Source organism: Geotrypetes seraphini, chromosome 1 (genome assembly GCF_902459505.1).
Source record: "Geotrypetes seraphini chromosome 1, aGeoSer1.1, whole genome shotgun sequence".
Lineage (NCBI taxonomy): Eukaryota > Metazoa > Chordata > Amphibia > Gymnophiona > Dermophiidae > Geotrypetes > Geotrypetes seraphini.
In genome coordinates, this window is record NC_047084.1 from 492386308 (window position 1) to 492404136 (window position 17829).

The 17829-nt window shown below is 40.9% G+C and overlaps 1 protein-coding gene across 3 annotated transcripts in view; it reads left to right on the forward strand.

Moving 5' to 3' along the window:
- PCSK5 (proprotein convertase subtilisin/kexin type 5) overlaps positions 1-17829 on the forward strand; it is a 767735-nt gene that overhangs the window by 489546 nt on the left and 260360 nt on the right. For all 3 annotated transcript variants that reach the window (XM_033926861.1, XM_033926868.1, XM_033926878.1), the window contains exon 13: positions 9227-9363. In XM_033926861.1, coding sequence (XP_033782752.1) covers positions 9227-9363 — 137 coding nt within the window. The remainder of the gene's footprint in view (positions 1-9226; positions 9364-17829) is intronic.

The following is a 17829-nucleotide window of genomic DNA, read 5'->3' on the forward strand; positions in this document are numbered from 1 at the left end:
TAATTTTATATCCTGAAAATTTACCAAACTTATCAATTAATTCCAATAAAGAAGATAAGGTTGACTCTGGATTTCTCAAATAAAGTAAAATATCATCAGCATAAGCCGAAATTTTATATTCCATATCTGAATATGGAATACCTTGTATCTCCCTCTTTTGTTGTATTGCTAACAATAAGGGTTCTAATACAACATCAAATAACAAAGGAGATAGAGGACAACCTTGTCTAACTCCCCTCCGCAATTGAAAACCATCAGATATCTTATTATTAATATTTAGTCTTGCAATCGGGAAGCTATACAATGTTTTTACCATTTGTATAAATCCAGAACCTATACCAAACCATTCTAAAGCCTGATATATAAAATTCCATTCTACCCTATCAAATGCTTTTTCAGCATCTAATGAAACTGTAAAAGCCGGTTCATCCATTTTTTTTGATAAGTTTAACATGTGAAACAATAATCTAGAGTTATTTGAAGAATGTCTTTTAGCAACGAAACCCGTTTGATGCATATCTATAATATGTGGGAGAGCTTTGGCTAATCTCAAAGCCAAAATTTTCGCCAAAAGTTTATTATCAACATTTATCAAAGATATAGGCCTGTAGTTTGAAACCAAAGTAGGATCTTTATTTGGCTTAGGCCAGGGGTCTGCAACCTTTAAGACATAAAGAGCCACTTGGACCCGTTTTCGAAAAGAAAAAAAAACTTGGAGCCGCAAAACCATTATAAAACAAATCTAACACTGCATATATTGTTTCTTATCTTAATGCTATATACAGGATCATGCAGTTAGCTGTCAATCTGAAGAAAAAAAGGACTTTTTCACTTAACAATGTAAAATATATTTTTGCACATTAATAGCTAATTAAAATATTAAATTTACCTGGTTAATGGGATTTTTGCTCCTGAACCTCAGTGCACAGTGTCTGCACATCAGGGCTGTAAGACGTCACCTTCATTTTCACACAGGCTTGCAAGCTGTCATCTGTGAGGCGTGATCGATGTTTGTTTTTAATATAGTTCATGTTGGAGAAGACCTGCTCACATACATATGTGGAGCCGAAGATCGACAGCACTCCAAATGCATACCTTTTCATGTTTATGTAAGTGTTGGGGATGGCATTCCATGTTTCGAATACAAGTTTGTCCAGTTTGGGAAGGTTTTCAATATCAGTCCATTTATGATTCTGAGCCATAATGGCCTTCTGACGGGCAACATCCTCAAGAGTAGCGGTCAAGCATTTGAACTTGGACACCCATAGATCTTTGTCGGCTATATCGGCCAATTCCATCTCAAGATCAGGTTGACTTACACCTGTAAATGCAGTCATATTCAATAGGGATGGATCTATCTCCAGGGGAGTGACAGGGAAGGATAATGTGTTTTTTTCCTCTCTGAACTCACAGAATCGTTTCCCAAATGAACTTTGCATTGCGGTGATTGCAGACTTGAAATATTCCAAATTGATTGTATCATGACTTTGTTTGAACTCTCTCAAAGAGGGAAAGTGAGACAGTGTGCCTCTCTGTAAATCTTTGATAAACACTGTCAACTTGCGCTCGAATGCCAAAACCTCCTCCAGCATATGCAGGGCTGTGCCTCCTTTCCCCTGAAGGGCTGTATTTAGCGTATTTAGATGTGCTGTCATGTCTACCATAAAATGTAATTTTTCCAGCCACTCTGGCTGTTCCAGCTCAGCAAAGGTGAGCTCTTTGCTGTCCAAGAAGGTTTTTACTTCTTCCAAACATGTGACAAAGCGTTTTAGCACCTCGCCTCTGGACAGCCACCGGACCTTGTTGTGGAGCAGGAGATCAGAATATTTGCTTTCAACCTCATCCAATAACAAACGGAACTGGCGGTGGTTTAAACCCTTTGCCATTATCTTATTTACAATCTGAATGACCACATCCATCACTTTTGTGCATTCCGGCGGAAATGTTTGAGCACACAATGCCTCTTGGTGCAGGATGCAATGAAATGACAGCAGCCTTCTACCTAACGCCTTCTGCAGTAGAGCCACAAAGCCCTTCTGTGCTCCTCTCATGCTCGGTGCCCCATCAGTAGCTACTGAGACCAGGTGGTTAGTGTTTATTTTTTTAGCAGTTAAAAAGTCCAGGACAGCCTTACAGATATCCTCACCCCTTGTTTGGTCTTTTAGTGGTATCAGCTCAATCAGTTCTTCCTGTGGCCCAAAAGAGTTCACATATCGGCAGAACAGCGCTATTTGTTCAATATCACCAATATCTTTAGACTCATCACAGGCAATGGAGTATGCCATAACTGAATTAATGTCTTGAATTTGCTGTTTGCTAATGTTTTCTGCCATTTTTAGGGTTCTGTCTTTGACAGTCTTCGCAGAGAGTGGCATGTTTTTGATTTTCTGCACAATTTCATTTTTGTTTTTAACGTCCATGAATAGATGTTCCGAAATATTAATGAATGCTTCTTTTATATACTCTCCATCGGTGAAGGGCTTCCCGTGCTTGACTATTTCCTGAGCGGCCACAAAACTAGCATATGTTGTGGTATTTGTAGACTTCACCCACTTCTTGAAATTATTTTTGCTCATATTAACCTTCCTGATAAGTTCTGCAACAGCTTTTCGTCTCTCATCTCTATCTGTATATTTTTCAGCAAAGGCTGTGTGTTTATTCTGGAAATGTCTTGCAACATTGGACTTTTTGTGGTTTGCTAATTTCTCACCACATATTAAGCATACTGGTAAACCAGTCTCGTCAGTAGAGAATGCAAATGATTCTGTCCACGTATCATTAAACACTCTGTTTTCTTCAGAAATTTTTCTTTTCTTGCCTTTATCCATGGATGGCCTACCAGGGGGTTGAAAACAGCAACGTAAGTAGAAATCACAGGGCCCCATACCAAAATTTGCTATGCCCACTTCCCCTTCCTTTACCTGCAACCTTTGTGAAAATTGTTCAGCGTTTCTGCCGCAATAGAAACTGTACTGCTAAAAATCAAAGATCACCACCATTACTGGGCCAATAAGCCCCCCATATAATGTGCCAGTAGCATCCAATCTTTCTTCCTTTCAGCCTCCTGTATGTTTCCTCTCCTCCAGACCTCATTCTCTCCCCCAACTTTTTCTTTCTGTCTCCCTCTTCCCCCTTCTTTATGTCTCCCTGTCTGCCCCCTTTCTTTCTTTCTCCGTGCCCTCCCCCAAGCCACTCGGTTTGCTGCCACCGCCATCGGGGAACAGCCCCCAAGCCACCGCAGTCCCAAGCTTTCCCTGCAGAAGCGTCGCGCTGGCCAGCATTCCGCTCCCTGACGTCAATTCTGACGTAGGAGAGGAAGTTCCGGGCCAACAAGGCATTTCTCCTCATTCCATCCAGCCTGAGCCCCATCTCTCCTTGATCCAGCATTTCCCTTCTGTGTCTGTCAGAATTACCATTCCACCTATTTTCCAGCATCACCACTTTTTCAGAATCTTCATTTGTCTCTGTCCTTGTTTTTATCCCATGTTCACCATTTGCCCTTTCAATGTCTTTATCTCCCCCCCCCCCACTTTTTCAGCATTACTTCTATGTCTCTATTTCACCTCCTCTTCATGTCCCCTCTGTATCTCTATCCTTATTCAGTAGGTCCTGCTTACTCTTTCTCTTCTTTGTGTCACTATCTCCATTTTCAGCTTTCCCCCCCTTTTCCTTTGTTAATGCACCCTGTAGCCAGAATCTTTCCACCCTCCCTCCACTCCGGCCCAGCCCAGTATGAAAATTTTCCTTTTGTTTCCCTCCCCTCTCTCTTTCTCTCTCTCTTCTCCTCCCTCACCCACGAGTCCTGCATCTGGCCCTCTCCCTTCTACCTGCACCTGGCACCCCTGACTTAGAGCCATAGCGCACAAGAGAGACTCCCATGGGGATGAAGACAGCCTACCTAAATTCTGGCAATGCGGGCATGCAGCTTGCGGGTCCGGCGTCGAGGCGGGAGGTGGCCATGCTGGGCGGTGGGCTCGGCGCGTGCACGGATGGGGGCCTTGCTTGCTGATTGGTCCGGCGGCACGGCGGGGCCGCCGGACCAATCGGCGTGCAGGGCTTTCGTCTGTGTGCGTGCTGGGCTCGCTGCTCGGCGTGGCTGTTTCCCGCCGTGCCGCCGGACCAATCGGCGTGCAGGGCTTTCGTCTGTGTGCGTGCTGGGCTCGCTGCTCGGCGTGGCTGTTTCCCGCCGCGACGCCGAACTTGTGGGCTGCATGTCTGCATCGCCGGCTGTTTTCATCCCCGTGGCCGGAGCCGCAGCAAAGGTGGAAAAGAGCCGCATGCGGCTCTGGAGCCGCAGGTTGCCGACCCCCGGCTTAGGCAAAACAATTATTATTGATTCAGCCATAGTACCTTTAATATTACCTTTTATAAGTTGTGTCTGATATAAATTTAGTAAATGTGGGGAAAGGATATTTTGAAATGTTTTATAAAATTCTACTGTATAACCATCACCACCTGGAGCGGATCCAACTCTAAGAGATCTCAATGCTGTTTCTAATTCTTTTAATGATATAGGTTCATCTAAACTCCGTTTTATGTGATCAGGAACCTTAGGTCCATTAATTAAATCTAAAAAATTTTTTCCATCTTTTTGTCTCTCCAAATAAGGCTCGGTAGAATACAGGTCCTTATAAAATTTTAAAAATTGTTTTAATATTATATTTGTTTGATTTGTTATTATACCATTATCATCCTTTATTCCATTAATATTAGTTTTCCTTTTTTTTACTTTAAGATAATTTGCCAATAGTCTCCCCGCCTTATTAGAATTTCCATAATACACTGCTTGCTTGGAAAACAAATCTCTTCTTATCATTTTTGAAGTTAATTCATTATATTTACCTTTTGCTTTCAAAAGAGCTTGCAAAATTTCATTTTCCCATTTACTTACCAATTTAGCTTCTAATATTTTTATTTCTTTTTCTAATTCTATATATTGTATTTTAATCTGTTTCCTAATAAAAGCTGAATATGATATAATATTTCCCCTCATAGTTGCTTTAAATGCATCCCATACATTCTCTATAGATGTATCCTCCACTAAATTTAGTTGAAAAAATTCATTAATTTGTATTTTAAAATTTTCCAAAAATTTGTCATCCACAAGCAATGCATTATCAAATCTCCAAAGAGGTCTATCATTTTCTAATTGATCTAATTGTAATTCTATCCATACTCCCGCATGATCTGAAATAATAATAGGATCTATGGAAGCTTTAATCACCTGTTGCACTTTATTTGTTGAAATAAAAATATAATCTATTCTTGAAAATGATTTATGAACCTGTGAACAAAATGAAAATTCCTGATCATTAAAATGAAGAATACGCCATATATCTTTCAAATCACATGATTGAACCAAATTATCTAAACCTAAAGATTTTATACTTTTACCAGGTTTTTTATCCAATAATGGATCCATTACAGCATTAAAATCTCCAGCCACCACTAGATTAGAAGCAGCCAGTGGTAACAACATATTTTGTAATTTTTTAAAAAATTCTGATTGATTCGAATTAGGGGCATATATATTAAACAACGTCAGGGCATCATTTCCCATACCTATATCAATATGTATCCATCTTCCATGTGGATCTGAATTTTTTACCTTAATCTTGGCCGTACATTTTTTATTTATAAGGATTGCTACCCCTGCTTTTTTACCCTCTGCTGGAGCAAAAAAACATTCCTTTACCCACCCACCTGATAGTTTCTGTGATTCCTTTAAATTAGGGGCTGATTCTATAAACAGCATCTAAATTGGCCGACACCTAGAAAAATGGCACTAGCCACATGTCAGTCACACTTAGGCACCATTTACAGAATTACAGCTAGTGGTGCCTAGGTAAAAACTTAGGCACTTGAAATGTAGGCGAGGGTTTTAAAGGCCTACATTTCAGGCGCCTAAGTTTTTGGAGAATCACGCTTAGCGACGCCTAATTCACGCTCCACCCATAGAAATGCCCACTTAGGTGTTAGGCACCACTAATCTCATTGTGATAGGCTCCTATCTTTTATAGAATCGGATAGATGCCTATCGTCCAATTCAATTTTTTTTATCCAATTACTGAGGCTCTTAAGGGTATTTTGTCAGTTAAGTTACGCGCCTTTTATAAAATCAGCCCCTTAATGCCCTAGTCACTTGTTCGGTACCATGTTCTAATTATTCCCATAATAAATGAAATTTCCCAATCTCTTATTTGTCCTGTATGTCTGGATTGAATAGATTGTAAGCAGGGACTGGCTTATATGTTCATGTACAGTGCTGTGTACATATAGTAACACTATAGAGATAAGTTGCAAGAGCTTCCTCCGAAGACAGAGGGAAGGCTTCTGATTCAGCCATGGGACATGCATAGGAGAAGCTGCTCGCAGCTTTGTGCATAGAAACGACTGTGGCTGGAAGGAGGAGGGAGCCGGCCAGAAGAAGGTAAATGCCCTTGGGAGGGAGGCAGGTACTTGGGGCACAGAATGGAGGGAGAGAAAGGGGGTCCTCGGATGAGGACCCCCGTTAGTAAGTACAAGTCCGATGTAAGTTGGATGTTCGTAAAATGGGAACTGCCTGTACAGAATTTATATTAATTTTTCATCTAAACCTGAATTGTGAGGAAATTCACATGGAATGAAGTTAAAATACATACTGTGTTACAGCTGAAAATAGGCTTGTTGGCCTAGTGATTTAATATGCATTGTTCAATGTTCAGTGATTACTGATAACTAATGTCATTCCATAGTAAATACAAAATGTTTTGTTATGTACTTCATTCCAGTAGTGGATTTAGATGAGGCTAAAAAGAAAACCAGTTATTTGATGCCCTGCCTTTCTTTGGCAGTTAGAGAGAACTGCTGCTAGAACACAAATATCTTAATACGGTAGATGGCCTTTGCTATCCAGGAAGCCCTGGCTTTTCAAAATGATGGCTTTGCTTTATCTGCATCTGGGCAGCCACCAAGAAAAATTAAACAGAGCTTAAGAAGCCCCTTGTAGTCTTCCTTTAGATGTGATGCATTCAAGGGTGTTCTGCAGAAAGTTGCAATTTCTTTCCAAAGGAGTGATGTGTCTGCATCAAACATATTGTCCATAGCAACTTCATATGAATCCTAATCTATGTATGGCCAATTTTGCTGAAATCTTTTGAACACAGCAACATCTGATCCTCCACTTATTCCAAACAGTTGGGTGAAGACACTTCCAAGCACCAGTTCCATCATATGTTGTCGACTTGCGAGCCATGCTAACTCATCCTATTGATGATTCAGTGAAGGTGCATGCATTGTTCTTCAGGCTAGTATTACTTGCAGTGGTATCAAACACCAGTCCCCAGACTCATCTCAGAAGATTCCATTCATCCAGTACTGTGAGACAGGTTTCAGCTTGCTGTTTGCCAGTTCCACAGCCAGTTTTTGGAACTCCAAGTAAACTTTCTTCTCCATTGACAGTCACAAGTACTTCAGTTCTGTCGACCATTTCTTTGTTTCCAGTAATGTCCAGTATAGCAGTAATGGAGTTTCTGTTATTTCATCAAGGAATTCATCCTTCAGAGTGGCTGCCTCCTCACTTTTCTTGCACCGTGAACTTTGGAGTGAGCTTCTTAACTATGTCATTTCATTTACATTATGGTCAAGTACTTTGACAACAGCACAACAAATGTGGCACCTTTGTCTGGCAAATTAACACAATCTAATGCTCCGGCAACTTCAGGATGTGCAAGGATGTTCACCTTTGGCTGTTTTGACCTAAAACTGGAACAAAGGGGCTCTTCTGACTTCACAATCAGCATCTGAATTTGAATAACTGTCAGAGTCAACTTCAGCAATATTCTTAGAATCAGATAATCCATTAGTCAGAAGGAGAGAAGTATCAGTTGGCTATGTAGAACTACTGGACAATGACTTTTTCTGCCTCTACTGTGGCTGCAAACTTAATCTTTCTTCTCACACTCTCTTTCTATCCTCCTCCTATGCAAGTACTGTGTTACTACCGGCCATGCTGCATGATGAAACATCTTGCCTCTGCATGATTAGAAATTGTCTGTCTGTCTTTGATTTTCATTGTGTCTAATGCATCACTGGTAGCAACATCAAAAAGATAGGCAAGATGTTCTTTGAAGGCTTCTTAATTCACCAGATCATGTCATGTTTGTTGCATCTGTGCCGGTTCTTTTTTTGCTTCTCATATTCTTAATAAAGCTTGATTAATATTCAAATCCCTGAGTCTATTCTCTGATATTTGAATCCCTGAGTATATTCCCTGAGTCTAGAAATTGCACCCTAGTGCCTGAGATTTCTTGCCTTCAAATTCTTACTTACTTACAGAAAACATTTCCTACTTGCCCACAGCGATTCAGCTCACTGTAAGCTTGAGCCATGTGGAGCAGGAAGTTCAGGTACACTTGTGTTTTCAAGTGTCTTGGGACTTGAAACTGCTGGACTATTTGCTGCAGGCAAGTAGGAAATGTAGTTTTTTCTGCATCTAGCGAGGTGAAGGAAATATGTGGCAAGGTTCAAAACAGTGAGAGTCTACATGAGAGCTCCGGGGTTAGGGGGAGAGATAGATTGCATGAAGGTTGAGTAGGGGGTTGTGATAGAGAGAGAGTATGACTACATGGAGATTGGGGATTTGTGAAAGGAGACTGGATGAAGGCTGGAGGGAGGTTATGAGAGAGAGAGTGGATGAAGGCTGGAGTAAACAAGGATGGATGTGAAATGGAGAGTAAAGGTTTAAATTGCTGGCTCCTAGATTCAGTGCTTATTTGTCTAGGCATGCTTTAAACAACAAGCAGAAAAAAAATAACTGTATCAAAATGTTCAGGACAAATTTAAGTACTTCACCCTCGAGGTTCTTCAGAGTACAAGCCTAATCTACTTGTCACCTTGTAGGACTAACAGCTGCTCCTGGTACAATGGTTCTGACAGCCAAAGACAGTTAAGATCTTTGAGATGAGTATTTATACCAATTCAAATTTCCCTCCTAGGGAAGTCCTCTCCCATCATTACTTCACTGGTGCAAAGAGTGCTCTCCTGTTCTGAAAATTACAAGTGATACAAAAAAGGTCATCATGTAGTATTCTAGAAGAGCCACTAGAGGTCCCTGTCTATACACTGAGAAACAAGCAAGTGAATACTGTAAACGTGAATGATTGTACAGTATTTGTGGGTTGTGCTGGTGCCTTAAGTAGACTAGAATAGCTGAGAAGTAATGTTTCCTTTGATTTTGTGATTTTAGATTGTTTGATCACTTCATGGAAGGGTTTAAGAACTGGGAGTTCATGACAACTCACTGCTGGGGTGAAAAGGCATCAGGTGACTGGATCCTGGAAATCTTTGATACTCCATCCCAGCTGAGAAATTTCAAGACTCCAGGTATTGTAGCTTATTTGTAGCTTTTCCAATGAACACATTAATTCTGGTTATAATGTAATGTAATGTAATTTATTTCTTATATACCGCTACATCCGTTAGGTTCTAAGCGGTTTACAGAAAATATACATTAAGATTAGAAATAAGAAAGGTACTTGAAAAATTCCCTTACTGTCCCGAAGGCTCACAATCTAACTAAAGTACCTGGAGGGTAATAGAGAAGTGAAAAGTAGAATTAGAGGAAAAATAAAAATAAAATAAACATTTTAACAAGACAGCATTGATCTAAATACTTTGGAAGGTAGAAGAGAGGAGAGAAAGGAATAGAAGCAGAAGGGGGAGCCGTTGAACAGTAGAATTCTGGAGAAATTTAAATGATAGAAATAGAACATAGAACAAAACAAAGACAAAAAGCAAAACAATAGATAAGATTAAAGATAAATCATAAGCTGGAAAGAAAAATAAAATAAAACTTTGTCTTCAATCCACGGTTTCAGCGTCAGTGATGAAGTGGAGCAAGTAAGTTTAGGAGGAGCGATTGACGTTTCCAGAAAGGGCTTCTTCAGGGAAGAGACTTGGCAGACAGTCCCAGGATGCCTATGTCTCCTCCCCTGCGATGTTCTCCCATCCATGCATTCCCTCCCAGACACACTGCCCGTGCCCCAGCCGCTCCAAGGAGGCTGCCCCAGATGAGGCCCACGGTGAATGCAGGATTCTCTCCTCTGCGGGAAAGCCGCCCGGAGCCGACAGTCGATCTTCTTAGCGGATTGCATGGGGGGAAGAGTTCACACTCTTGGTAGGATCGGGTCTGTGTGCTCTCGGTGGTTGTGGCTGGTCTCGTTTCTGCTTAGGTGTAAAAGCAGTTGATCTCCACTGCTGCTGATATTTAAAAGCAGACTAAGTCAAAACAAAATGTGCAGGGGTAACTCTTGCACAATGAAGGTTACTATTGAGTGACTAAAGAAATCGGTAACACAAAAAGTAAAGTCACCACATACATCAATATGCTTAGTAAGCTTATTTCTTACTTAGAACTCTGCTCAGAGACATGAAGGCTGATTACTCGGCCTCACCTACCAATCATTGCAGTGTTCAAAAAGAAAGCTTTTATCTTCAATAATCTTTTAATGCGCTAGCTTGACCGCTATGCTAAAGATGGTAATATTTTCCATAAGTTCTTGTGAACTATACAAAATTACTTATCTTTAAACAGTGACTGGTTCCGACGTGCACGTTTCGTTTGCTGCGTCAGGGAACCGACAATAACAGCTGAGTTTTAAAGCTGGTAGTGAAGTCACTGAAACAGAAATTGAATACTGTAAATATTTGTATAATAGAATGTGAATGCAAATTATAAAAGAATACAGCACTATCTTATGGCTATTAACTGAAAGGGCACACTCACCATTAGATTACAGAACTGGATATCTCAAAAAGTGTTTCTTCTTGGTCGTTTCAAACAGGGCTTAGCAGAATACAGACGCTAGGGGAGGCGATATGAAAGCCAAACTGTATGCCCTAGAACAGAAATGGATTTATACCTTAGGCACTTTGCTCCCCCGAGGGTTAAATAGTGAGGTAGAGTGGAGAGCCTTTCTGTGATTCTTTTATTCACTCATACACTTTTTCATTAGTGAACAATAGGTTTCTTTTGAGAATAAGGTTTTTGTTCCAAGTAGACAGCTTGATGATGCAATAGAATCTGCAGGCCGGGACAGTTACGTCTCAACGTTCTGACGTGACAGCCCCACCGGCTCTGCATTACCTATAAATAGCGTCTGTATTCTGCTAAGCCCTGTTTGAAACGACCAAGAAGAAACACTTTTTGAGATATCCAGTTCTGTAATCTAATGGTGAGTGTGCCCTTTCAGTTAATAGCCATAAGATAGTGCTGTATTCTTTTATAATTTGCATTCACATTCTATTATACAAATATTTACAGTATTCAATTTCTGTTTCAGTGACTTCACTACCAGCTTTAAAACTCAGCTGTTATTGTCGGTTCCCTGACGCAGCAAACGAAACGTGCACGTCGGAACCAGTCACTGTTTAAAGATAAGTAATTTTGTATAGTTCACAAGAACTTATGGAAAATATTACCATCTTTAGCATAGCGGTCAAGCTAGCGCATTAAAAGATTATTGAAGATAAAAGCTTTCTTTTTGAACACTGCAATGATTGGTAGGTGAGGCCGAGTAATCAGCCTTCATGTCTCTGAGCAGAGTTCTAAGTAAGATATTTAAAAGCAGGCAGATTGATCTCTCCAATGGACTGCAGGGGGAGGAGTTCACACTCCTGGCAGGATCGGGTCTGTGGGCTCTTGGTGGTTGTGGTAGGTCTCGCTGCTGCTTGTATGTAAAAGCAGTTGTTTTTCTACTGCTGCTGATATTTAAAGCAGGTAGATTGATCTCTTAAACGGGATATAGGGGGAGGAGCTCACATGCCTGGTTGGATCGGGGCAAGGGCTCCTATTATAGGCTGCTTAGGTGTAAAAGCAGTTGATCTCATACTTCTGATAATATTTAAAAGCAAGCATATTGATTTTTCCAACGGAATGCTGGGGGAAGAGCTTACTTGTTTGGCTGGATCAGGGCAAAGGGCTCTCGGTAGTGGTGGCTGGTCCTGTTGCTGCTTAGGTGTAAAAAACAGTTGATCTTCTTAGTGGACTGCAGGGGGAGGTGGAGCTCACACTCTTGGCTGGATCGGGTCTGTGTGCTCTTGGTAGTTGCGGATAGTTCCGCTGCTGCTGAGGTGTAAAAGCAGTTGATTTCCCACTGTTGCTGATATTTAAAAGCAGGTAGATTGATCTCTCCAATGGACTGCAGAGGGAGGAGCTTATAGTATATAGTTATATATAGTAGCACTTATAAGCAATTCAGCTACCTAGTTGAAAATAATTTTTGTCTTTGAAGCTATTGTCATTGCAAGTACAAACGCTGTTAAATATTTTATAAGTACATAAAAATCCAGAAGCAACATTTAGAGAATGCATATTATTATGGCCAGAGCTACGGTAAGACAAGCAAAGTGATCACACAGTGTTATGCAACAAGATTAGTCTCCAAGATCCCTGCATCCACACCCAGTCTGACACGTGGGAAAGGAAGAGAAAGCAAAAGTTAGAGCTTGTATGAACCAGAAGAAAAAATACCTAATCTGCTGTCAGAGTGAGGTAAATGCATGCCTCAAAATAGCCAGTATCCTTTGCTGCTTTACCACTGTTGATATTGAATAGAGAATGACACGGTGACCCATTCCAGTGGCTAATCGCAGGTGACTGCAGTAAAACCGCAGGAGTGGGTAAAATCTATATATGTTAACCACCGTCATGGAGACAAAAAGTTTCACCACTGCTGAGCTCTAAACTTGGTCTCGCGGGGAACCCCACCCACCACAACTCCCCAATATCTCACCATCACAGGTCCAGCAGCTCCAGGCCCTCCCCTTGTGGATCCGGCAGCTGCAGCCCAGCCCCCCCCCCCCCCCTTGCTTGTGGGTCCGGCAACTACAGCCTACCCCCAGCCGGCTTCCCTCCCTCCCTGCTGCTGGCTCACACCTTACAGAGCGAGCCAATCTCTACACAGGGCTGCTAGACGGTATTCATGGCCTTCCCTCTGCTTGGCTCCTCCTTATGATGCAACTTCCTTTTTTTCACAAAGAAAGGAAGTTGCATCATAAGGAGGAGCCTAGCAGAGGGAAGGCCACAAGCATCGTCGAGCAAGCCTACGCTTGATGGCTCGCTCTGCAAGGCTTGTGCCAGCAGTAGGGAGGGAGAGAAGCCATCTGAACCTGCGAGCTAGTGCCCGATTCACCTCCCAGTCTCAATTTAAAATCTAATTATGGCCTGTGGAGTATCACTGGTGCATTTTCCCTCTGCCACGGTCCTGCCCCTCCTCTGACCTAATGTCTTGTTTTGATCTGGGGCGGACCATGGCAGAGGGAAAGAGTTGCCAGCGCCATTTTGCTCTTCAATCGGAGCTTAGTCGCACATTTACACAAAGACCCCTGATGAAGCTGTCAATAGGTGAAACAAGTCCCCGTTGGGTGTCATAAGCTTCGTATAACCTCATACAGCTACAACTACAACACCGGCTCAATATCTACATTTAAGATAAGTGCTGGTTGATTTTTTGTTTTGCACAAAAGCACTTTAGTTGTGCTTTTTGATGCACTTTATATTTCAATACAAAAAGCACTGAGCTCGATGAAAGATACCAATCTCCCGCAACAGCTGATAAGAAATTTATTATTTTACCAGCGCAGGCATCTGAGAGCAAAGTAGCTTAAGTTTATATAACGATTGGTGATCATTATATATACAAGTCTTTTTTGTGTGTAATCGACTGATTAGATTGACTTGTTCCCATTGTGCTGCTTGGTAGAGGGAAAGGGAGACCATGGGGACACCGGATGATGGTGAAGAGAAGGGGGAAGCATTCCAATCTTTGGGGCTCCCTTGTGTAGTAGCTATTAGGAGTACACAGAGGAAGGAGGGAGGGAGTGAAGGGGAAGAAATAATGGGTCTGATAACAGGAGCGGGAGAGAGATGGTGGACAATGGGATGGAGGGAGGGGAAAAATGGGAGAGAAGTTGGACCCAAGGGGTGGTATGTAGGGAGGGGTGATAGAGATACTAGACAGGAGGGCAGTTGGGAAGAGAAAGGGAGAGATGATAGACTCTGGGGTGGTGGGGAAGGAGGGAGAGATGCTGGATGAAAGAGTAGTTGAGAAAAGGAGAGATGGTGGATCTGGGAATGCTGGGATCCATCGCTGCAGCTGCCTTCCACAGCTGGAAGCTTCCCCTCTGCTACTGCTTCCTGGTCCCACTTAGGTGCAAAGTAGTAGCAAAGGGAATGCTTCACTCACACTGCTGGTGGCCAGAAGAGCGCAAGAATACTGCCTTATTGGATCCCATGGAGGAGGGGGGGTAGTGTGTCATTAGAGAAATGCTGGACTGTGGGGATAGAGATTAAGAAAGGAAAGATGCCAGTCCTCCAGGGAGGGAAGGGAAGTGGAGATGGAAGATGGATGGTGAACATGGAGAAAGAAGATAATGTCAAATGGGCAGGAGACCCTGGCAAGTGAGTTAACAGAAGACAAACAGAAATCAGAGCCTGGGACCAACATGATTTGAATAATGATCAGACAACAAAAAGTAGAAAAAAAAAATTTTTCTATTTTGTGATTGGAATACATAAGAACTGAAATGTTTATCCTGCTGGTGCTGGTGTTAGACATGGATAGGGCCAGGGAAGAAATTTGGGAGGGGACCTCAAAGCCCTTTACTAGCCTATGCCATCTTCAGCTTCCAGCAGGCTTAGTGCTTTCTCTAGCCAGGGGGCAGTTGCCCTAATTGCACTCCTTGGCCTAACACCATTCTTGGCACGTGTGATCTTTATATTTTGTACCGTATAGGAGGAAATAAATCTTTTAATTTCTTTGGTGTTGTACTATATGGAAGGTGTGGCTTCTTGGGATTCTGGTTTAATTTATGTTTAACATTTTGGGTCAGTTATGTATCAGTATTCCTGATAGTGGAGGGGCGATTGTGGAGGAGATAGGTTTTGTTGATCCTTTTTCTGTATTTGTGATTTATGAAATGACAGTTGTACAGCATATTGTTCCTTTTTATACTTTAATAAAATGATTTCAATATAAAATAGCTATTCAAGACTTGTGTGGATGGGATCAGACAGAGTCCGCAGAGACGGAGTGGACACGGGGCAGAGTCCACAGAGACGAGGACCAATTTTTTTTCCCTGCGTCATTCTCTAGTCTTGAACCTCCCTTTCAGGGCTCCACTACTATTTTTTTTTTAAAAAAGACAAAGACTTGTTAGAAGAAGGGACAAATGAGGGGTAGAGTGCTACCATTGCCATTCCTGTTCATAGCTAGCCTTACATATTATGAGGCAAATTCTATAAAGTTGAGCACTCAAATTTACGATTAGCATGCAAATATGTGCATGTTATAGAATGAGGTCATTTGCGTGTGCAGGACTATAAAGTACTATCACTTGTACATGTAACTGAAAACAGGTAGGCATGAGCACTTACACCAGCCATGAGATGGCATAAGTGCTTGTGACTAAGGTTACACATGTAAATAGATACACACTAGAATTCTACAGTGGCAAATAAGGACATAAGAATTGCCATACAGAAATGAACCCAAGATCCATGAAGCCCAACAGTGGCCAACCCAGGTCACAGGTACCTGGCAAGATCCAAAGGAGTAAAACAGATTTTATGCTGCTTATCCTAGGAATAAGCTGTGGATTTCCACAAGTTTATGTTTATTAAAAACTTTATATAATTCATAACAGCCTAAAAAAAAGGATCCAAACAATTTACAATGTATAATTCACATTCATTAAGAAAGGGACTGCATTAAAAAAAAATCTTTAATTTTCAAATATTAACAGTGCATTGCAAAAATTTTAAACATAAACATAATCAGGAAAAGCACTTTAAATATACAAACATTCTGAAAACAATCATTTTCTCCCTCCCCCCCCCTTCCTCCCATTCATCCATAAAAGTATAATCACATATAGAATTTCAATAAACTAAATACAAGAAATAATGATACCTTCCCACCTCCCTCCCTCCCACCCTGGATGTGTAAGGAAATTATCTAAAAAGACAAGGTACACGACAACTAATGTGATTTTCAACAGATGATGTCAACAGGCTCCATACCCTTCTAAATGCATTACTATATTCCAAAAATTCAGCGTTCATTCTTTCATATTTGTAACTGCAACATAAGTTTGCCCACCAAAAAATATAAAGGAACTCCATTTAAAAATAGTATAGAAAAGAATAAAAGTTAAAGTTCAATTTTTTTTTCATAAAATACTAAACAGTTAACATCTCCATTCAAATAAAAAAACAATCAAATCTCAGCAATACATACAGTTAAAAAATTTTCCATAGCAAAATTAATCAATACAGATTACAGTCCCAAACTCAATTCTTCAATTTGAAAAAGTCCATCTTAATAATGGTTTACAGCCCCTTCTTCTAGGAAATCATCCAAAGCTCTTTTAAGCCCCGCTAAGTGACAAGTTGGAGATCTTGACTTGGGCCCGGGCCGTCGCTTTTGTCAGATATGGGAGTGTTTTTGGATGGACCTTGCTCCCCATGCTTGCAGCAGGTTATTGAATTTGTAAGGATGGTCGCATGCTACATGATGAGCTAATGGACACTGCTTTTATGGAAGTGGAGGGGGGGGAGGGAGGGGATTGGTTTGTGCACATATAAGAGAATTCGGTTTGCATTACTGTATGATATTTCTGGCACCTTTTTTGGAAATACTTAATAAATATATTTAAACATAAGCCCCGCTAAGTTAGCTGTCGTCACTGCATTCACCACATTGTCATCATAGAATCTATGCTTTTACATCACACTGAGTGCTTATATACCACATTAGCCTCTTGAGTTCAGAGTGGTTTACAAATTCCTAAAACTAAGACCCTCTTTTACAAAGGCGCACTAAGCTTGCGCTAAATCAACGCGTGCACTAACCGCTAACGCGTCAATAGGATAACGTGCACGCGTTAGTATTTACCTCGTGTTTAGTGCGCGCTAAAAAGCTTAGCGCACCTTTGTAAAAGAGGGGGTAAGTAAGCCTTTGGACATTTACAGATTCACAACAAGTTTCAAGTTTATTAAATTTTGATTTTACGCAATATCCAATATTTCAATGCGTATTACATAATTGTAATGTACAATAAAAGCCAGGGATGACAAATACAAATACAAATGAGACAAGATTATACAGACTAATCATTATGTTCTATTAATACAAACTGAAACAAGTAGGTAAGAGGCAGAATTTATACAATTTATAAAATTAATTAATTAAAAAAAAAATGTCTTAACAATTAATTGATGTCTTAACAATTAATACATTTATGAAATAGAAAAGTCTTTAGTAATTTACGAAATCTTGCATGTTCAGGAAGAGCATTCCACCACTTGACTTGATATGAGATAATCTGGATAAGGGAGACCACATTTTTAGCTGTAGGATAATGAAGAGCCAACAATGTCTAGATTTTATATTGCAGTTCATAGATGACAAGTTAACTAGATCTATCATATAGCCTGGAGCTTGACCATGAAGGTTAAGGAAAATTAAAGAACATAATTTAAAAGTGACACATGCTCCAATAGGAAGCCAGTGAAGTTTAGGACATAAAGGCATTACTCTCTCAAAATCTGAAATGCCACAAATCAAGCGCACAGTTGTTTTCTGAACTGTTTGAAGCTTTTGCTTTAGTTATTCTGGACACACCAAATAGATAATATTACAGGAATTGAAATGGACTAGTATTTATGTCTGTGTCCCCGTCCCATCCTCCTGAGCTCTGTCCCTGCCCCAATCTTGCAAGTTCTGTCCTCATCTGCACAAGCCTCGAACGCTTTAAAATCATAAGTGTTCAAGGCTTGTGCGGTTAAGG